The 23606-nt window shown below is 36.5% G+C and overlaps 1 protein-coding gene across 2 annotated transcripts in view; it reads right to left on the bottom strand.

Moving 5' to 3' along the window:
• Positions 1 to 17791: 17791 nt before the first annotated feature.
• INPP4B (inositol polyphosphate-4-phosphatase type II B) overlaps positions 17792 to 23606 on the bottom strand; it is an 871737-nt gene continuing 865922 nt past the window's right edge. The window contains exon 26 of one of the 2 annotated variants that reach the window (XM_074396876.1): positions 17792 to 23597. In XM_074396876.1, the coding sequence (XP_074252977.1) occupies positions 23477 to 23597 (121 nt within the window). In that variant the 3' untranslated portion in view covers positions 17792 to 23476. Of the gene's footprint in view, positions 23603 to 23606 lie in introns of both variants that reach the window. The other variant, XM_003928020.4, reaches the window with a different exon arrangement.

Below are 23606 nucleotides of genomic sequence, written 5' to 3'. Positions count from 1 at the left end.
TCCCCTGCCTGTGTCCATGTGTTCTCATTGTTCAACACCTACTTATGAGTGAGAACATGTAGTGCTTGGTTTTCTGTTCTTGTGTCAGTTTGCTGAGAATAATGGTTTCCAGCTTCACCCATATCCCTGCAAAGGACATGGAGTCATCCTTTTTATGGCTGCATAGTATTCCATGATGTATATGTGCCACATTTTCTTTATCCAGTCTATCATTGATGGGCATTTGGGTTGGTTCCAAGTCTTTGCTATTGTAAACAGTGCTGCAATAAACATACGTGTGCATGTGTCTTTATAATAGAACATTTTATAATCCTTTGGGTATATACCCAGAAATGGATGCTGGGTCAAATGGTATTCCTATTTGTAGATTATTGAGGAATCATCACACTGTCTTCCACAATGGTTGAAGTCATTTACACTCCCACCAACAGTGTAAAAGCATTCCTAGTTCTCCACATCCCCTTCAGCATCTGTTGTTTCCAGATTTGTTAATGATTGCCATTCTAACTGGCATGAGATGGTATCTCATTGTGGTTTTGATTTGCATTTCTCTAATGACCATTGAAAAACTTTTTTTCATATGTTTGTTGGCTGGAATAAATGTCTTCTAATGTGTCTTTTCATATCCTCTACCAACTTTTTGATGGGATTGTTTTCTTCTTGTAAATTTGTTTAAAGTTTTGGAGATTCTAGATATTAGCCCTTTGTCAGATGGGTAGATTGCAAAAATTTATCCCATTCTGTAGCTTGCTGTTCACTCTGCAGATAGTTTCTTTTGCTGTGCAAAGGCTCTTTTGTTTAAGTAGATCCCATTTCTCTGTGTTGCCATTGGTTTTGGCATTTTAGTCATGAAGTCTTTGCCCATGCCTATATCCTAAATAGTATTGCATAGTTTTTCTTCTAAGGTTTTTGTGGTTTTAGGTCTTATGTTTAAATCTTTAATCCATCTTTAGTTAATTTTTGTATAAGGTGTAAGGAAAGCCTTCACTTTCAGCTTTCTGCATATGGCTAGCCAGTTTTCCTAACACCATTTATTAAATAGGAAATCCTTTCCCCATTGCTTGTTTTTGTCAATTTTCTCAAAGATCAGATGGTTGTAGGTATGTTGCATTATTTCTGAGGCCTCTTTTCTGTTTCATTGGTCTATTTTGGTATCTGTTCATTAGTCTGTTTCATATATCTGTTTTGGTACAAGTACCATACTCTTTTTGTTACTGCAGCCTTGTAGCATAGTTTGAGGTCAGGTAGCATGATGCCTCCAGCTTTGTTTTTATTTTTGTTTTTGTTTTGCTTATAATTGTCTTGGCTATGCAGGCTATTTTTTGCTCATATGAAATATAAGGTGATTTTTTTTTTCAGCTACGTAAAGTCAGTGATAGCTTGATGGGGATAGCATTGAATCTATAGATTACTTTGGACATTATGGCCATTTTCACAGTGCTGATTCTTCGTAACCATGAGCATGGAATGTTTTTCCCTTTGTTTGTGTCCTGTCTTATTTCCTTGAGCAGTAGTTTGTAGTTCTCCTTGGAGAGGTCCTTCACATCCCTTGTAAGTTTTATTCCTAGGTATTTAATTCTCTTTGCAGCAATTGTGAATGGGAGTTAACTCATTATTTGGTTCTCTATTTTTCTATTACTGGTGTACAGGAATGCTTGTAATTTTTGCACGTTGATTTTGTGTCCTGAGACTTTGCTGAAGTTGCTTATCAGCTTAAGGAGATTTTGGGTTGAGATGATGGGATCTTCTAAATATACAATCATGTCATCTGCAAATAGAGACAATTTGACTCTCTCTTTACCTATTTGAATACACTTTTTTTTTCTTCTTCTAATTGCCCTGGCCAGAATTTCCAATACTATGTTGAATAGGAGTAGAAAGAGAGGGCATCCTTGCCTTGTGCTGGTTTGCAAAGGAATGCTTCCAGGTTTTGCCCATTCAGAATGATATTGGCTGTGGATTTGTCATAAATAGCTCTTATTATTGTGAGTTAGGTTCTATCAATACCTATTTTATTGAGAGTTTTTAGCATAAATCGTGGTTGAATTTTGTAGGAGGCCTTCTTTGCATCTATTGAGATAATCATATGGTTTCTGTCACTGGTTCTGTTTATTGTGTGTGTTCATTGATTTGCATATGTTGAACCAGCCTTGCATCCCAGAAATGAAGCTGACTTGATAGTGATGGATAAGCTTTTTGATGTGTTGTTCAATTTAGTTTGCCAGTATTTTATTGAGGATTTTTGCACTGATGTTCATCAGGAATATTGGCCTGAAAATTGTTTTATTTAATTTGTATCTCTGCCAGGTTTTGGTATTAGGATGATGCTGGCCACATAAAATGAGTTACGGAGGATTCCATTTTTTTCTGATTGGAATAATTTCAGAAGGAATGGTACCAACTTTTTTTTTTTTGGTTGGTAGGCTATTAATTGCTGCCTCAATTTCTTACTTGTTATTTTTCTATTCAGGGATTCAACTTCCTGGTTTAGTCTTGGGAGGGTGTAAGTGTCCAGGAATTTATCAATTTCTTCCAGATTTTCTGGTTTATTTGTGTAGAGGTGTTTATGGGATGGTAGTTTGTATTTCTGTGCGATTCATGGTGATATCACCTTTATCATTTTTTATTGCATCTGTTTGATTCTTCTCTGTTTTCTTTTTTAATCATCTGGCTAGTAGTCTCTGTATTTTGTTGATACTTCAAAAAAACAGCTCCTGGATTTATTAATTCTATGAAGGGATTATTATGTCTCTATCTCCTTCAGTTCTGCTCTAATCTTAGTTATTTCTTGTCTTCTGCTGGTTTTTGAATTTGTTCTTGCTTCGCTAGTTCTTTTCAATGTGACATTAGGGTGTCAATTTTAGATCTGTTCTGCTTTCTCTTGTGGGCATTTAGAGCTATAAATTTTCATCCAGGCAGTGCTTTAAATGTGTCCCAGATATGCTGGTGCTTTGTGTCTTCCTTCTCATTGGTATCAAAGAACATCTTTATTTCTGCCTTCATTGTCTTATTTATCCAGTAGTCATGTTGGAGCAAGTTGTTCAGTATCCATGTAGATGTATGGTTTTGAGTGAGTTTCTTACTCTTGAGTTCTAACTTGATTGCACTGTAGTCTGAGGGACTGTTATGAATTTCTTTCTTTTGCGTTTGCTGAGGAGTGTTTTACTTCCAATTATGTGATCAATTTTAGAATAAGTGATGTGATGCTTAGAAGAATGTATATTCTGTGCATTTAGGGTGGAGAGTTCTGTAGATGTCTATTAATTCATCTTGGTCCAGAGCTGAGTTCAAGTCCTGGATGTCCCTGTGAATTTTCTGTCTCGTTGATCTGTCTAATATTGACAGTGGAGTGTTAAGATCTCCCACTATTATGGTGTGGAAGTCTAAGTGTTTTTTTGGGTCTCTAAGAACTTGCTCTATGCATCTGGGTGCTACTGTATTGTGTGCATATATATTTAGGATAGTTAGCTCTTCTTTTTGTATTGTTCCCTATCCCTTTACGATTATGTACTGCCTTTTTTGTCTCTTTTGATATTTGTTGGTTTAAAGTATGTTTTATCAGGGACTAGGATTGCAATCTCTGCCTTTTTTTTTTTTTCTTTACGTTTTCTTAGTAAATCTTCCATCACTTTATTTTGAGCCTATGTGTGTCTTTGCATATGAGATATGTCTCCTGGATACAGCACGTCAATAGGTCTTGACTGTTTATTTAATTTGCTGGTCTGTGTTTTTTAATTGGGGCATTTAGTCTGTTTATATTTAAGGTTAATATTATGTGTGAATTTGATCCTGCTATTATGATGTTAGCTGGTTATTTTGCGCCTTAGTTAATGCAGTTTCTTCATAGTGTTGATGGCCTTTAAAATTTGGTATGTTTTTGCAGTTGCTGATATCACTTGTTCCTTTCCGTGTTTAGTGCTTCCTTCAGGAACTCTTGTAAGGCTGGCCTGGTGGTTAGATAATCTCTCAATATTTGCTTGTCTATAAAGGATTTTACTTCTCCTTCACTTACGAAGCTTAGTTTGGCTGGATATGGAATTCTGGGTTGAAAATTCTTTTCTTTAAGGATGTTGACTACTGGCCCACACTCTCTTATAGCTTGCAGGGTTTCTGCTGAGATATCTGCTGCTAATCTGATGGGCTTCACTTTGTGAGTAACTCAATCTTTCTCCTTCTCTGCCTTTGGCATTTTTTTCTTCATTTCAACCATGGTGAATCTGATGATTTTGTGTCTTGGTGTTGCTATTCTCAAGGAGTATCTTTGTGGTGGTCTCTGTATTTCCTGAATTTGAATGTTAGCCTGTCTTGCTAGGTTGGGGATGTTCTCCTGGATAATATTTTGAAGAGTGTTTTCCAACATGGTTTCATTCTTCCTTTCATTTTTAGGTACACCGATCAAATGTAGATTTTTGTCTTTACACATGATTTCATATCTATTGGAGGCTTTGTTCATTTCTTTTCACACTTTTTTTTCTCTAAACTTGTCTTCTCTCTTTATTTCATTAAGTTGATAGTTAATTAAGTTGATAGTTAATTTCTGACACCCTTTCTTTGTTTGATCGATCTGGCTGTTGAAACTTGTGTATGTATCTTGAAGTTCTCATGCTGCATTTTTCAGCTCCATCAGGTTGTTTATGGTCTTCTCTAAACTGGTTATTTTAGTTAGCATTTTGTCTAACCTTCTTTTAAGGTCCTTAGCTTCCTTGCATTGGATTACAACATGCCCCTTTAGCTTGGAGAAGTTTTCTATTACTCACCTTCTGAAGCCTGCTTATGTCAATTTGTCGAACTCAATCTCCATCCAGTTTTGTTCCCTTGCTGGTGAGGAGTTGTAATCCTTTGAAGGAGAACAGGTGTTCTGGTTTTTGGAATTTTTAGCCTTTTTTCACAGAATTTTTTTTCATATTTATTTATTTATATTTGGTCTTTTAGGTCAGTGACCTTTGGATGGGATCTCTGAGTAGACTTCCATTTATCTGATGCTGAAACTTTTCTGTTTGTTAGTTTTTCTTCTAACAGGCCCCTCTGCTGCAGGTCTGCTGAAGTTTCTGTAGATTCACTCCAGACCCTGCTTGACTGGGTATTACCAGAACAGGCTGCAGCACAACAAAGACTGCTGCCTATTCCTTCCTCTAGTAGCTTTGTCCCAGAGGAGTACCCATCAGCTGCCAGCCAAAGCTCTCCTGTATAAGGTTTCTGTCAGCTTTGCAGGATACACAGGGGTCAGGGAGCCACTTGAGGAGGCAGTCTGTCCCTCATTGAAGCTCTAATGCTTCTCTAGGAGATCCACTGCTCTCTTTAGAGCTGCCTGACAGGGATGTTTTGGTCCCCTGAAGCTGTACCCACAACTGCCCCCTTTCCCAAGTGTTCTGGCCCAAGAGGGTGGGGGCTTTATTTATAAGTCCCTGATGGGCTGGTGCCTTTTCTCTGAGATGCCTTGCCCAGCAAAGACATCTAGTGAGACAGTCTGCCTGCAGCTGCTGAACTGTGATGAGGTTTGCCTAGTTTGAACTTTGTTTACACTGTGAGGTAGAAACCACCTACTTGAGCCTCAGCAATGGTGGACGCCCCTCCCCGCACCAAGCTCGAATGTTCCAGATCAAGCTCAGACTGCAGTGCTGGCTGCAAGAATTTCAAGCCAGTGGATCTTAGCTTGGTGGTCATGAGGGTGGGACCCATCAAGGCAGACAACTTGGCTCCCTGGCTTCAGCTGCCTTTTCAGGGGAGTGAATGGCTCTGTTTCACTGGCATTCCAGGCACCACTGTGATATGAAAAAAAAGATGCTGAGGCTAGCTCAGTGTCTGCCCAAATGGCCACCCAGTTTTGTACTGGAAACCCAAGGCCCTAGTGGTTGTGTAGGTACTAGAGGGAATCTCCTGTTCTGAGAGTTGTGAAGACCGTGGGAAAAGCGCAGTATCCAGGTTGAAGTGCAGGGAACAGTCCCTCATGGCTTCCCTTGTTTAGGAGAGGGAATTCCCTGGCCCCTTGTACTTCCTGGGTGAGGCAACATCCCAACTTGCTTTGCCTTGCCCTCCTTGGGCTGCACCCACTGTCCAATCAGTCCCAATGAGAGGAAACAGGTACCTCAGCTAGAAATGTGGAAATCACCCACCTTCTGTGTTGATCTCACTGGCAGCTGTGCACAGAAGCTGTTCCTATATGACCATCTACTGGGAGACTTACTGCAGCTTCAATTTTGTTGTTTCTTGGTCTGTTCAGGTTTTAGATATCTTCACAGTGGTTCAATCTTGGTAGGTTATATGCATCTAGGAATTTGTCCTTTTATTCTAGATTTTTCAATTTATTAGCATATACTTGCTCATAGTAGCCACTAGTGATCCTTTGAATTTCTGTAGTATTAGTTATAATGTTTCCTTATTGAGCTCTGATTCTATTTAGATATTTGTTCTTTATTCATTAGTGTTGCTAAAAGTTTGTCAGTTTTGTTTAACTTAAGAAAGAACAAATTTTTGTTTCATTGGTCTTTTGTATTGTTTTCTTCATTTCAATTTTATCTATTTCCACTCTGATCTTTGTTACTTTTTTTTTTTCTATCCACTGATTTTGCATTTACTTTGCTCTTGCTTTTCTGGTCTTTAAGTTGCATCATTAGGTTGTTTATTTGAATTTTTTCTTCTTTTTTGTTATAGGCACTTATAGCTATGAACTTTCCTCTTAGTACTGCTTTTGCTGTATTCCATAGATTTTGCTATGTTGTGTTTTCATTCTAATTTGTTTCAAAATTTTTTATTTTCTTCTTATTCACTAACCCATTGGGCATTCAGGGGCATATTGTTTAATTTTCATATATTTATGTAGTTTCCAAAATTATTCTTGTATTGATTTCTAGTTTTATTCCATTGTGATCAGAGAAGATACTTGATAGTATTTTAAGGTCTTTTTTTTTAAGATTTAATTTTTGATCTAACATTTGATTTGTTTTTAGAATGCTCCATATACTAAGAAAAAAAATTCTATATTCTATAGCCATTGGATGAAATGTTCTGTAACTATCTATTAGGTCTGTTTGGTTGATGGTGCAGATTACCTGATATTTCTTTGTTGATTTTATGTCTGGTTCTGTCTAATAATGAAAGAGGGGTGATGAAGTCTCCAGTTATTATATTATTGTATTGGCATCTGTCTTTCTTTAGCTCTAATAATATTTTCTTTATATATTTTGGTCCTCCAATTTTGGGTGCAAACTGGGTTAAAATTGTTATATTCCCTTGCTGAAATGACTCCTTTAGCATTATATAGTGACCCCTCTTTGTCTCTTCTTATAGTTTTTTTCTTGAAATATATTTTGTCTGACATAAGTATAGCGATTCCTGCTCTTTTCTGATTTCCATTGACATGGAATATCTTTTATAATCCCTTTATTTTCAGTCTATTTTTGTCTTAATAAAGTGTGTTTCATGCAGATAATATATAATTGGGTCTTGTTTTATTATCTATTCAGATGATCTGTCTTTTGAACAGAGAGGTTAGTTTATTTATGTGTAATGTTATTATTGATAAGTAAGGACTTACCCCTGCCATTTTGTTGTTAGCTTTCTTGTTGTTTTGTTCTTTTTCTTTTTCTTTTTTTCCTTCCTATCTTCCCTTTAGTGAATGTAATTTTCTGTTGTGATATGAGTTAGTTTCTTACTTTTTATTTTGGTGTCTCTATTATATGTTTTTTGGTTTAAAGTTACCATGAGGCTTGCCAATACTATCTTATAACCATTAGTGTAAACTCATAACAACTTAGCACTCTTTGCATAAACAAATAAATAAGCAAAAAGAAAACTGATAAGACCTCTATGCCTTAACATCACCCCGCCCCCAACTTTTAAACTTTTTGTTGTTTGTATTTCTATCTTATCTATATCTTAAGTTGTTGTGGTTACTACTTTTTTATTGATTCCTACTTAAGAGTAGTTTACACACCATAATTACAATGTTAGAAAATTCTGATTTTTTTTTTTTTGTACTTTTATCAGTGAGTTTTGTACCTTCTGGTGATTTCTTTTTGCTAAATAAAGTCCATTTTTTTCTGATTGAGTTACTCTTTTTAGCATTTCTTTTATAATAGGTCTGGTGTTGATGAAATCCCTCAGCTTTTGTACAACTTGCAAAACTTTTTCTTTCTCTTTCATGTTTGAAAGATATTTTCACCAGATATATTATACTAGGATAAAAGTTTTCTTTCCCTCAGCACTTTAAATGTATCATGCCACTCTCCCCGGTCTGTAAGGTTTCCTCTGAAAAGTCAGCTCCTAGATGTATTGGATCTTCATTCTATGTTATTTGTTTCCTTTCTCTTGCTGCTTTAAAAATCCTTTCTTTATCCTTGACTTTTGAGAGTTTGATTATGAAATGCTTTGGGGTAGTCCTCTTTGGGTTAAATCTGTTTGGTGTTCTATAACCTTCATATGTTTAAATAGTGATACCTTTTTCTAGGTTTGGGAAGTGCTCTGTTACTATCCATTTGAATAAACTTTCTACCCTTATGTTTATCTCTACCTCCTCTTTAAGGCCAATAACTCTTGCGTTTGACCTCTCCAGGCTACTTTTTATTTCCTGGAGGAATGCTTCAGTGTTTGTCATTCTTGTTTCCTTTGTCTCCTCTGACTTTGTTTCCAGATAGCTTGTCTTCAAGCTTACTAATTTTTTCTTCTTTAATCAGTTCTGCTCTTAGAAGACTCTGATGCATTCTTCAGTATTGCAATTACACTTTTCAGCTTCAGAATTCCTGCTCAATTATCTTAAATTATTTCAGTATCTTCATTACATTTGTCCGATAAAATTATAAATTATTTCTCTGTGTTATCTTGAATTTCTTTAAATTTCGTCGACATGGCTATCTTGAATTCGCTGTCTGAAAGGTTACATGTTTCTGTTTCTCCACAACTGGTGCCTGGTGCCTTATTTAGTTTATTTGGTGAGGCCATGTTTTCCTGGAGGGTGTTGTTGCTAATAGATGTTCTTTGATATCTGGGCATTGAAGAGTTGGGTATTTATTGTAGTCTTCTCAGTCTGGACTTCTTTGTACCCATCCTTCTTGAGAAAGCTTCCTATATATTCAAAAGGACTTGGGTGTTGTGATCTAAGCTGTTTCTGCTTTAGGGTGCACCTCCAAGCCCAGTAACTCAGTGGTTCTTGTGAACTCATAGAGGTACTGCCTTGATGGTCTTAAACAAGATCTGAAAGAATTCTCTGGATTGCCAGGAAGATATTCTTGTTCTCTTTTCTTACTTTCTCCCAAACAAATGGAGTCTTTGTATCTCTGTTCTGAGCCACCTGAAGCTGTGGATGTAGTGACAGAAGCACCTCTGTGCCCACCGTGACTAGGACTGTGCTGTGCCAGACCTGAAGCCAGCATTGCACTGGGTCTTGTTCAAGGTCTGCTTTAACCACTCCCTGGCTATTGCCTATGTTCACTCAAGGTCCTCGAGCTCTATAATCAGCAGGAGGAGAAACTAGCCAGCTTGTCTTCTTCCCATCAGGGATGCCATATGGAAGCCAGGGACTAGAGTCAAAAACCTTAGAAGTTGGCTGGGCAGTGGCTCATACCTGTAATCCTAGCACTTTGGGAGGCAGAGGCAGGCAGATTGCCTGAGCTCAAAAGTTCAAAACCAGCCTTGGCAACATGGCGAAACCCCATCTCTACTAAAATACAAAAATTCAGCTGGGCACGGTGGCATACACCTGTAGTCCCAGATACTTGGGAGGCTGAGGCAGAATAATCACTTGAACCTGGAGGCAGATGTTGCAGTGAGCCAAGATTGCACCACTGCACTCCAGCTTGGGCAACAGAGCAAGACTTCATCTAAAACAAAAGAAAACAAAAACTTAGTCTACCTGGTGTTCTATTGTAATGTCACTGAGCTGGCACTCAAACCACAAGGAGTCCTTCTTCATCTTCTTTTTCCTTTCCAAAGGCAGTGGAGCCTCAATTCATGACCATTGCCCTTGCAGGCCAAGAGGGGAAACTGTCAGATTAGTACCAATGTTCCCTTAAAGCCAAAGGTGTTTAGTTAGCTTGTGGTTGATACTGCCTGGCCTGGGACTCACCTTGCAGAGCAGTGGCTCCTCTCTGGCCCAAGGCAGGTCCATAAATATTGTCCAACAGCCTACTCCTAGAATTAGGGGTCTCAAGAACCCACTTGGTGTTCTACCCAACTCTGGCCAAGCTGGTATTTCAAGTTTAAGACAAAGCCCCTGTTACTTTATCATTTGCTTTTCTTATGCATGAAAGATTCTGCACTCCATAGCTACCACATCTAAAAATGTACTGAGTCTCACCAGAAGCCCGCAAGTCTCAGAGTCTCATGCAAGGTCCTCTTTGTAGTTCCTAGGTATTGCTACTGGTTATTCAAGACCCAATGGCTTGTCGGTTAGCAGGTGATTAATCCTGCCAGGACTCTTCTGGCCCAGGGTGTGTCTAGAAATGTCATCTGTGAGGTAAGGCATGGAAAGGGAACCTCATGACTCTGATTGGTGCTTTCTTTTGCTGTGATTGAGCTGGTATCCAAGATTCAAGACAACATCCTCCCCACTTTTCTCTTTCCTCTCCTGAAGCAGAAGAAAGGGGCCTTTTTTGGAGCCATGAGTTGTGTATCCAGGGATTAGGGGAGGGGTGATGCTAGTACTCCCTTAGCTGCCCCAGATGGTGTTTTAGTAGGTTGCCTGCCCCCCTAGTCCACTGGCCTTGGGACCTGTTCAGCAGTAGGATTTGGCTAGTTGTGATCTGTGTGTCCTAGGCTGCTTGTCAAGTTTATTTTGAGCACCAGAGCACTGTAGTCTGTGATGGCAAGATTTGTGGGCACATAGGTTCTGATCATTAGGCTTGGCAATTCTCCTCTGGCCAGGGTTAGTTTGAATACTTCCTTCATGGGTGGGTGTCAGCTGAGTTTGGACTCTTTGCTTTCTACTATAACATTGCAGCACTGAGTTCAATGCCTCACAGCTGCTGTAATCTCCCTCTCTCTAGTGCACAGTATTACTCTCCATGTTGCTGGAGGATGGATGAAGGGTATGTTGGTGATTCAAGACTGTTTTTCCTACCTCTTTAGTGTCTCTTTCAGGGATATAAAGTTAAAAACCAGGTACTGTGAATGCTCATTTGATTTTTGGTTCCTATGAAGGTGTTGTCTTTGTGTGTGTGTGTAGCTAATTGTTAAATTGATATCCTTGTGGTAGAGACAACTGGTGGAGCCTTCTGCCATTTTGCTCTATCCCTTCAGCAATTAATTTTTGTATATTGATCTTACACTTTTCAACCCTATTATCCCATTTGTTACTTCCAGCTTTTATAGAGATTCTACTGAATTTTCTACATAGTAGACCACATTGTCCACAAATAAATACAACTTAACATCTTTCTTTTGAATATGTCTGTCATTTTTTGCCTTATAGATCTGGCTGGAACCTTCAGTATAATGTCAAATAGAAGTGATAAAAGTAGACATCTTTGTCTCATTCCAGATCTCAGGGTGAAAGAATTATTTCCCATTAAGTAAATTGTTCACTTTAGCCTGCATAGACTGTTCTTTATTAGTTGAGGAGTTTCCCTTTTACTTCTAGTTTTCTTAAATGGTTTTTTTCAGAAATAAATTTTGGACTCTGTTAAATGCTTTCTCTGTTAAATGACATCTATAGAGATTATCATATTTTCATTTTTAGTTTATGTGATAAATTATGTTGATTTTTGGATATTAAACCATATTATCCTATGATAACCCCACTTGCTGAATTTGATTTGCTAAATTTTTTGTATTTTTTCATCTTTTCACAAATAATGTTGGTTGGCAGTTTTGTCTCCTGGTAATGTCTGATTTAAATATCAGGGTAAAAATGGTCTCATCAAATAAGTTGGAAAATATGCCCTCCTATTCAATTTTCTAAAGGAAAATATAATCTCTAGGTTGGTAAATATCAGAAAAAGGAAGAAAGATTGTGGATAACCTATGCATGTGCACTTTCTCTCCCCACATTTGCCAGTCAAGTAAGTCCCTAAGTGAATGGCTAGTTGTGTAATGTGTCATGAAAGACCACAAATTTTATCCTAGAGGTTGTTCTTCACTTAAAACATGAAATGGAGATAAAAGGATTTTTATAATTACGTTTTCTTCCCTTTAAAAATAAATTTAAATCCATACTTCTCTCTACAAGTAAGTCAGGGACCTTTGAAATGAAACCACATTTAAGAGACAATGTGTGTTCCATAGAATCCTTGAATTCAAGAAGATTCAGTACTTGTTCATGGGGCTATCAAAGGGCAGGCACAGAAAATGCTACATTATCTTCAGTTTATATATTAGAAAATGGAATATAACAGTGAACAGATTCATTTAGGGTTCATGGCAAAATAAGACACCCTTAGACCTCTTACCTCTCATTGTAGAATTTATAGCTGTTTCCTTAGTTACATTTATTTCTCAGTCAGTGAAATTGCTTTTTATTTTTCTCCTACTAGAAACTTTAGACTCTAAGTAAAATGCAAATTCACAGTAAAATAATTCTTACCAAAAACAGGCAATTTTTCCTATAACCCAACCTTTTAATGTTGGGGCCCCTGCAAGTTTCATCTCAGGTTTTTTTCTCATGACACTTGCTGCCTGTATGCACTGGATATCTGTTTCTCCTGTCCTTTCCTTTTGGGAATTGCTCCTTCTCAGTGCCATAAGACATGGAGGAGCTACCATTTAAATGCCCACTTTACCTGCCACAGAGGTGGACAGATGGCCCAAGCTGGGACCATCTAGAGTCTCCTTCCACATGCACTGACTGAGCAGGGTAATTTTAGGAACTGATGCAATTGATAGATGGGAGAGAATTTCTTTTCCCTTGTAAAGCACAAGCTAAAAGTACCCTGTAAGCCTGGAGGTGGCTGACAGGCACTTTATGTAAAATGGCATGAAGAGAGAGAGGGAAGCATAGCCAACAAACTCCCTCACCAATGCTAAATATGTAGCACACATAGTATATAATATTATACATATACAGTCTAATCTAGTGAGGGAGACAGATGAAAAACACAACTAAATGACAAATAAATTGGACCTAAGGGAGAGAGGGAGACAGAGACAGTGTATTAGTCTGTTTTCACACTGCTAAGTTATACCTAAGACTGGGCAATTTACAAAAGAAAGAGGTTTAATGGACTCACAGTTTCACGTGGATGGGGAGGCCTCACAATCATGGCAGAAGATAAAAGGCACATCTCACATGGCAGCAGACAAGAGAAGAGAGCTTGTGCAGGGAAACTTCCCTTTATAAAACCATCAGATCTCATGAGACTTATTCTCTATCATCAGGGAAAGCACAGGAAAGCCCTGCCCCCATGATTCAATTATCTCCCATCAGGTCCCTGGCACAACATGTAGAAATTCAAGATCAGATTTGGGTGGGAACACAGGCAAACTATATCACAGAGAGACAGACAACGAGAACTCATATCATTTAACCATCATGCAGCAGATGTATCTTAAACTCAACCTCTGTTCTTTTTCAATTTGAGTCAAGAAATTGCTTTTTTGTTTTACCTATTTTTTTGTCACTTTCACCTAAAAAGTATTGACTACTATTTTATGTTTTTATTCATCCACACTTGCTGACAGCTTACACTATTACATTCTCATCTTTTAGACTCTCTTCTAAACTCTAGATTCATATCTGTGAATGTACTTGACTTTCTGCTTGGATTAGATGACACAGAGACAGCTGGACCTAGCATGTTTGAAGTCGAACAATTAATTGTCCTCCAAAACCTATTTCTGCTTTGCACTTCTGTACATCAGTAAGTTATTACTACCTTTCAGTTGTTCGGCAAAAAGCTGCAACTCACTTTGATTATCTGATTTTTCTCACTGTCCTCCAACTCCATCAGCAAGACCTGCCACTCTTTCTTCCCAAAAGTTACATGAATTTTTTACTTCTTTTCATTTTTACTTTCTCAACCTCAGTCCAAGACAGTGCTATCTCTCACTGTATTGCAATATCCTTCCAACTGCCTCACCACTTTCAGCCTTGATTCCCTATAATCTATTATCTGCACAGCACCTAGAATAATCTTTTGAAGATAGAAACTAGGTCACTCTAGTCTCCTGCTTGGAACCTTGTATTTGCTTCTCATTGCATGTAGGGTAAATCTTGAATTCTTTTTTACGGTCTGAAATACTTTTGATAATTCTAATACTGTCTCTCCTCCAGCACCAAACTATGTGGTGTATACACTAGCCCTCTTCATAGGCTGACCCTCTGTTGCCCCTTCCCTTTCTTTGGCTAGATACTTCTTCTCCCTTATATCTCAATTTAAGTTACATCTCCCCAGGAGCTGAATCCTGTCCACCCTACCTAAAGCAAGTAATTCCTGACCAACATCATGGTTCTCTGTCAAAACTCTTAAGTCATGTACTTCATATCATATGTGATAATTAATATTTGTCACTTAGTTTCATTTTTTCTTTTTTCGACTGGCTCCATCTCTAGATTGGACTGTAAGTTCAATGAATGGCAGAAACTTACTTCTTTTCTACCACTTAATATCCTGTGCCTACTTCAGTACTAGCTACACAGACATTCAGAAATATCTACTGAATAAACAAATGAGTATACAAATGAATAAATGAATTATACAGGGCATGATATAGAATAATTTGTTTATGGAATATTTATTATGTACATAGACTCTTAGTATGGATGTGTGTGGAGGATAAAACCACCGGGGATGGAAAATAAGCCTCAATAGGGAAAGTCAGGCCAAACTGTAGATTTCATTGCCTACCAGACAATGAGAGTTTGGATGAAATTATAGTTTTAGTTTGGATTGAACTATAGTTATAAAAGTAATAAAGGATGTGTAGGAAGGAAATTTCTTTGCCAAAGGAATAAGAAAGTAACAGGTATGAGGAGAGGTTGTGGTAAAATTAACAACCTTAGTGACAAATAGACTATGTCAACAGAGATGGCAGAGTCGAAGCTGATTTGAACTTGTGAACCTCTGGGACAAGGACATAGACTCCATTAGCAGAGATGGGAAACTTGGGGGGCTGTGTGTGCAATGAAATTATGAATATTTAAATACATATATTAATACATTCACAGATAGCCAGCAGATACATGAAAAGGTAATGCAGGAGCCCAGATAAAAATAGAAGATTAAAAGGTTAATTAGCAACAACTTTCAAATTTTGAGTATACACTCTAAGAGTATCAGTTATGGCTATAAAATAAGGTTTGGTTCTTGGTAGAAGAAAATAATTTAGAAAACTTATTACAGGAAATTAGATGTTTATAAAATCATTGGAAAACATGAAGGAACCTTATATTGTAAGTGAACTGTGAACAGCCTTCTGGCTTCAAACATCTCTCATCCAGTTGCCAGGAAGTGCTATTGCTAGCCAGAGGTCAGGAAAATGTTAATTCTATGGTTGCCACCACTGCTGATGTCATAGCCACCTCAACTGATGACCTAGTAGGTTGACAATAGATATGGGAGTCTAACTGCTGCTTTCATTCTACTGAATATACTTGTCTGTGCACACCGGTGTAAAAACAAATAAATAGCCTCCCACTCCTTTCTGCCTTCCAAATATGGTATAAGTGGATCTCATTGGCAGACCCTATAGTGTATCATGAACTCTCATGGTAAGTGTGCCAGGGAAAGGGAGTTTTCAGTGGTGGAACTGCGGGTACATAAAATATAATTGGAAAAGACACTGAGTGCTGGCAGAGAAGATGAAGCACAATGTTCTTTGTGCAAAGAACTATACACACATTTTCTCACTTTTTATCAAGAAATAATATTTCATATTATTGCTACGCTGACTTTATGGATAAGAATATGAAGATATAAAAACATTAAGCAACTTGACATAGATCCACATCTAATCAGTGTGGGAACCAGGATTTGTGTCCAGGCATTCTAACTTAAAAGCTGACATTGCTTAGCCCTGTGCTGGAGTTTTCCCCTTAGAAATGATAGCTATAGACCTCAAGAAAGAACATTAACTGAGCAAAGAACACCAAGCCTAGGTTTTGGGGCAATTCCTAAATGCAAGAAACAGGGAAAGGAAGCAGAAGTGGTAGCAGAGACTAGCGAGTGTTGGAAGTGTGTATCATACTTAAAGTCAAAGGAGGTGAATTATATAAAGGATATGGTAGTCAACAGTCAGTTGGTCTAAGAACAGAGGAACCACACTAGGCAAAAGGCCGGTAATTCTGTTAATATGAATAGAAGTACTAATGCTGTATTTACTTATTTGAGGGCCATGGTGAAAATCAGGTCATATGAATTAAGAGACAGAAGATGGCTTTTAACAGTTAAGTACCACATTTCTGCTGTTCTATCCAAATGTGCTTTCCCAATCTCCTTCTCTTTGGACTTAAAGTTTATTCAAAGACTTAGGTTCCTGAGTTCCCGTTATGTATCAAAACCATTGAGAGAACAGAGAACTCAGTGCGTGTTGTTCCATGCAGTTCTAGAGTTACAGTAATACCTATGTGGCTATTTTGGCTGAAAATAGACTCTAGGTTGACAAACTCCAGCCATATCTACCCACTCTCCTTATTCTACTTTCTGGTAAAACCACATTATAGCCTTGAGGCAAATTTTGAGTCCTTTGATGTACTCTGAATTTGAATGGAATGTCATTCCTTTATAACAAGGAATCTTTACCGGATGTTTAGGAGTATATTACTTCATTCAGGCTATTCTTCTGGTTTCATAGCAGGAAGCATTTTGCTAGAATTCACTATGCATTGTTTCACCATGGGGCTACCTCCAGCATTATTCCTGCCCAGATATAGAAAAACTTGTTTTTAATATTAATATTAAATTAACAATTTAATATTAATGTTAATATAAATATTAACATTTACTGATGAAGACATTACAGAAGAGGAATATCCTGCAGCAGGTTGGGGCAGAATCAGATATGTTTTTGAAAATCTTCAGGTGGCAAAAATTCATTCTTTCATTGCATGCAAGCAGGAGCCTTATTTGGTTAATCCCTCTGCAACACGATCTAATTAAAACTCTTTAGAATCTGCCTTCTATTGCTATAACAAGTTATAAATGATTAGATCTTTATAGTCTGTTAGGAAAAATTATCTTGGTGTGTTTAACCTACTCTACATATAATCTTGGCAACAAAGATTAATGATTTGCTTCATGTTAAAGCATTAACACCTGGTTCCTGAACCTTCTTAAAACTGTGGTTGATCTTTTCTTTTTTCTGAGATGAAGTCTTGCTCCGTCACCCAGGGTGGAGTGCAGTGGCACAGTCTTGGCCCACTGCAGCCTCTCTGTTTCCCAGATTCAAGTCATTCTCCTGCCTCAGCCTCCAAGTAGCTGGGATTACAGGTGCAAGACACAACGCCCAACCAATTTTTTTTTTTTTTTTTTTTTTTTTTTTTTTTTTTTTTTTTTTTTTGTATTTTTAGTAGAGATGTGGTTTTACCATGTTGGCCAGGCTGGTCTGGAACGTCTGGCCTGAAGTAGTCCACTCCCCTCAGCCTCCCAAAGTGCTGGGATTACAGGTGTGAGCCACCATGCCCAGCCAAACTATGATTGATCTTGCTTCCACAGAATAGTTAACCTGAAAAGTAAATTCTGCTGGTTAAAATGAGATTAATCTAGCATCAATGAAAAATTTTCACTGTAATTGCAGCCCAGCAGAAAATTAACTGGAAATTAGAATATTGTTTATGTTACATTTCTAATATTTTAATTAAAGTTTAAACATTTCTATAGTGATGAAAATGAAAACAATGTATCATAGGGAGAAAAAGACGGAAACATAAAAAATAAAAATCACATTTATTTCAACAAAAATATACACACAGTGTACAATGAATATGGTTTACACAGAATAAAACAAAAATGATATGTCTTCAAATGCCAATATAAAATGATGTAATCTATTTGTACCTAGAAAAAAATCCTATTTTCTAGGAATACACATTATTGGTTCATCTAAAATATATATTTAACATAAAAAGAGAAAAAATGCCAACCTTTCAGATGAGTACCACAAAAATCTGAAAGTTAAATGTTAGGTTTAATAAAATAATAAACTATCCACATGAAAAGTGTATGTATACAAAGCATTGTATGCTTCAGTGAAATGAGAGTGCCCACAAGGTTTTATGCAAACTTTTGAAAGTTTCATAGTTGTTTAACATAAAATATTTTTAATGTCGATAATGACATAAAAACATCACAAGAATTATCTAGATAAGATAGCCATCTTGCCAAAATTTAAGTCAATGTTGCCTTTCAGTGCCGTAGGTCATCATTGAAGATAAACTGTTGGATCGTGACCTTTCATGATCTGGGGGTAACTTAGATTATTTAAGGAATATTGTGAATGTATTTATATTGTGAGTGTGAAAGGGCAGTATTTTCTTCCTAAAAAACTGCATTTACATATATATATATATATATATATATATATACACACATATACATACATATATGTAAATATATGTGTGTATATATATATACATATATGTAAATATATGTGTGTGTATATATATATATTTGGCAAGATACAATTTATCAGGCAACATCGCTTCTATTAGGTCTTCTTTCCCTTGATCTTCACTCTCTCTGGGTACCACACTCAACTGTAAACTTTTTAAAAATTTAAAATTCTAAGTATGCATGCAGTCTGTAAAAATTCCAACTCAGTACAGCTAATTTCATTACTTGTTTCTGTTTATATTGCCTTACTATTTTTCCTATCTTCTTGTTATTAATAACAAGACATATGTTTCTTTTAATTTAGAAATATGATTCTCTTACTTGCTTAGAAATAAAATTCAATGAGTGATTAATGTGCACCATGGTTCAGAAAGAAAACAAATGCTAATCTCCATATATTAACTCTACACTTAATGGCTTGCAACATTTTATCTAAAACATTTGTTTTATTTTCCTATTCCTAAAGACAGTTTTTGCTATTGGTGGCATCTCTGTGAATGCAGAGCTAGCTCTAATTTCAAACTGCCAAAGCAACAAAAGATATAATATATTGGGACTTTATAAGCTATGAAACATAAATATGGGGGGGGAATGCATAGCTTATGTAGATTGCAGCTGAGTTAATGTGAATTCACACTAAAATTGTCAATCAACTATACATCTCTCACCAAATCATTCTTTTTAGTCGTGTATAATTTGTAAGGCCTCTAGCTACTACAATGCCTTGTGTTCAATATGTTTGCATCCCTCTGTAACTGATGATCACAGTATTTTTAGACAAGTTTCCTAAATCTGTGATAAAAGTTAATTTATTTCCTAAAAGACTACAAATGGTGTCTTGTATGTTGAAATAAACGAATGATACACCATCCTGCTTGGAAATTAAACACCTAAAACATCTGCGGTGATTTAGCATACTGCCAAAGTGTAATTTGTTTAATGTAACAGTTTAGGTTTCAATTGAGCTATATTTATTAAAATCTGGGCACAGTAATATGTTTCTGTTTTTTCTACTTTTAGTAAATGCCAAAATTACAAACTCCAAAATAGATGGTGAAGTACAATTTCAGTGATATCTGATTGGGCTAACATTTTCCTGAATTTAGCCTTGAGTTATTGCTTAGACTACAGTTGAATTGCAAGAATTCTCCTGCAAAGCATTATCAAGAGAAAAGTGTGATTTAATAATTTAATTATGGATAAAATCTAAGCATCAAACATGACTCAATCTAATAGAAAATATTAAATAAGGTAAAATTCAAAACAAAATTATAACCATCTGAAGATAAGGAATTGCATTTAATACCATTTTAATAATTTTACACTGCTTCCTATAATTTATTTCCTAATAGGAAAAAAGATGATGGCATTCATTGTGTGCTGGTAAATGTTTAACAACTGCCTTCCTAAGAATTAAAATTGCTAGTTTGTAGCATTTGCCAGTTTCTATGGTGTAAATACTCTCACTGTGGACAGTTTCAAGCTACCAACAGGACATTTTTGAATCTGTAGTCAGGAGGAGACCCAAAGTAGCACATTACTGTATCCTGTTTTCACTGTAAAGATGCAGTAGACCTAAATAGACTCAAGAGTATTAATAAATAGTATAAGGTAGTAAAATAATTGGGAAGTAGTATGTTTTGATTATTACCTTTGTTTTTTGTAAAATGTATTCCATTGCATTTTATAATTTCATATTTAATAATGGTTGTGTTTAACAACTAGCTTACAGAATTTCTGATAATTTAATTATCAATGTTCATGAGTCAGAATAAGCAAGTTCCAGCCCACCAGTGGTATTGTGTCTCTTGGTACGCTATCAACGTTTACATAGGGAGAGGTTTGATTTGCTTGGGAAGAAAGGCGTTCCTTTATACAAATCAGTTTCTTTCCTTTTTCACCTCTTATTTAATGTAAAAATGCCATACATAGTTGAAGGAAAATAAGGAAGTATCCTCCATCCAAGGGCTTGCTTTTTAAGCCTTCAGAAATTTTCACAAGAGGGGTTAGTCTTATAAGGCCTGAAGGCTGGGTCCATGGAGCTCTTCCTGAAGGGGCAGTTTGTCATTTAGTACCATGTATCACCTGGATCAAATGGTTGCTCGACTCACTGAATTATGAGACTGACCAAACTCTGTTCAGGGCTTGTTTCGGCAGAGTGCAGACAAAACTCAAGGCAATATTTATAAGAGAAAAACAATGATATGAGATGTAAATGAATGGTTTCCTTGTCTTTAAATATGTTTTCCCTAGTGCTCAGTAAACAGCTAATCCAGAATTAATATCTACATTTAATATCAGAGGAGAATATATTATTTTTGAGCAAAAAAAGTTTGGAAATGTCATTTGCTCAGTTCATATTTTTGGCTCAATATGACCTGAAATAGGTTTGCTGGTGTATCTTTTAAGTGAAAATATAGACAGAATAGTATGACTGTGGCTGTGTTTGTTCAAGGGAGATTTAAACACTTTATTATTATTTTTTTTTAACATTTGCTCTTTGATTTAGCTTTAATAACTTCAGAAGTAGTGAAGTGGCTGTTCAAGTATTTGAACTCTCTCTCAGGAAAGGAGCAATATTGTTGTCTCTATAAAACACTTTTTGAATGCATCAGTACAGGCTTTCTATAAGGAAATGCAGATGACTATGCTAATAAATGAAAATTCATAAGCATTTGTTTTACAGTAAACTCTATCATTTGAGACTTCTATATTAGTATTTATTTTAAAAAATTCTTAAAATGTCTTTTAAAAATAGAAAACCCTACCATTGGCTTTCTAGTTAATGTTTTTCCATATTTGAGTCAAGTGTCTTCATTTTTGAAAAATACAAATAAAAATTATAAGAGTATTTACAGGATGATAAATTCCTTAAGGTTTCTAGGAACTCAGACTACCATTTGCTATGCTAAATGAGGCTTCACAGCTATTCAAGGAGGCCTCTGTCATCCCAGCCTCTTTATCTTAAATCCAATGGGGTAATGAAAATAACCACAAATCCTACTACTCAAAGGTTGTATTTAATCAGTAAAATAAAGAATGAGGTAAAAGAGGACATCAAGGTAATTTTGTCTATGAATAGATTCAAACTGTACAGCACATTTTCATTAAAAAGGCTGTAAGTAGTTTGGTACCAGCCTCAAGTGTAATACCCACAGGTAATTAGCTAAAATAAAAATTGATACTTTTAGTGTAAAAGGTCCCAAATGGTTATCTAAAATTTGTAATAATTTGAGAAACTTGACATGGGGCTAGAAATGTGTTTGGAATCCTTACTTCAACAAGAATCTTAGGCAAGGAGCTAATATTATCCATTGATCACAGCTAAGAGAGGGCTTAATAAGCCTCTGTTATTTTCAAGGGAGATTTATGCTTTGTATAGCATGCTCTTCTGATGAGAAAGGAACAAGAAAAAATTCTTAAAATTTGGAGAAAAAAAGTTTCATTCATTCAGAATTTTGTATTCTTAGCTTCAATTCCAGTGATAAATCCTAATTTCTTTTTAACTAACTAGCATTCTTTCTCAACTTTCATGCATATTTAGCAAAGCAATTCAGAGACAGAACAAGCCACAGACTAGGAGAGTAAGAAGGGATTGTCATTCTAATTCTGCAGTTATCTTGCTGGGTGATTGGGGGTGACTAATCTTACCTATTTTTGAATAATGGTATTATACAAGATGATATTTAAGGAAACTTCTACATTGGGATTTTGGAAAACTTAACAATGTTGTTATTTTACTAAGTAAGGGCAAGTTTGAAATTCAGGTATCAGAAAACAATTGTTTTAGTTGATCATTTGTTGTGGTTGCATATGTTTTAAAGGCTTGTTAACATACATGAACCTATGCCATACTGCATGCTTACACCAAGATTACTGCTAGCAAACATTTCAGAGATACTTCGACACTCACAACATAAAGTCAAAGTTCAGGCTGATGGGATTTGCCTTTTCTTTTTTTTTTGTTTTGAGATGGAGTTTCACTCTTGTTGCCTAGGCTGGAGTGCAATGGGGCAATCTTGGCTCACCATAACCTCCACTTCCCAGGTTCAGGTGATTCTCCTGCCTCAGCCTCTCGAGTAGCATTACAGGCATGTGTCACCATGCCCGGCTAATTTTGTATTTTTAGTAGAGACCAGGTTTCTCCATGTTGGTCAGGCTGGTCTTGCAATCCTGACCTCAGGTGAACCGCCCACCTCACATTTTGGGTATCAACATGTTGTTCATTTTTATTTTCCTTACATTTTTAGATTATTGCAGTGTTTTGCCTATCATTCTATTAAATGTTCTATATTGCTACTTCCACAGCTAGATCACACAGCCCAAGTCAGAGTTCTGAAAAGATGCCATGGTTTTGAAAGGTCTATTGACTGCTTTACTCTATGCATATGCCTGTTCAAGAGTACAAGTCACATCCTGACTGGATGATAGAGATCACTGTGGAACACACCTACAAACTGCCTCAGTACTCTGGATCATAAGTTAACTCTACCTAATAATTATCAGTGGCTACATTTTTTTTAATCTCTTAGTATTGATTCTCAGGTTGACTGTGTTCTAAGAAGCTGCTGAGCAGTATCACAAAAAAATCTCTATTCCTTTTCCCCTCTCCTCCCTTCAGTTGGCCAGAGAGTGGTGCTCTCCGAAACACCTCTAGTCCTATTGAAATGATTCATGTTTTCTCAGAAACATTTAAATACCTATGAATGAAATTTACACGTTGTAAACTAATCTCAATCAGCTAGGCTCAACACATAGAAGGTTAGAACTAGAGATGACAGGACTGCATCGTGTAAGAAAGACTTTTAAAAATGGATTTCTTTCAGAGTAATATGCTGATAATGAATTCAAGTGGTTTCTAGATTTTGGCCAACATCTGCGATCATCTTCCCCACCACAAATTCATGACAATAAGAACAAACAAAAAAGACCAAGGTGAAGATTATCCAACTGAAACGTATTTGTGTTCCTGTTTATTAACATGTTGGTAAACTTAGGTGTCAGCTTTTCCATAAGTCCCCTCTGGAGGTCTGTAGTACTTGGGGAAAGCCATCAGCTGTAGCATGTTGAAAGCATACTTTCTGCATTTGATATTCTTCAGTACATTCTCTATGCGGCATCCTTCTCTGG

Source organism: Saimiri boliviensis, chromosome 3 (assembly GCF_048565385.1).
Source record: "Saimiri boliviensis isolate mSaiBol1 chromosome 3, mSaiBol1.pri, whole genome shotgun sequence".
NCBI classification, from domain to species: domain Eukaryota; kingdom Metazoa; phylum Chordata; class Mammalia; order Primates; family Cebidae; genus Saimiri; species Saimiri boliviensis.
Note: the sequence above shows the minus strand (reverse complement) of the source record. Positions and strands in the feature narration are given on the sequence as shown.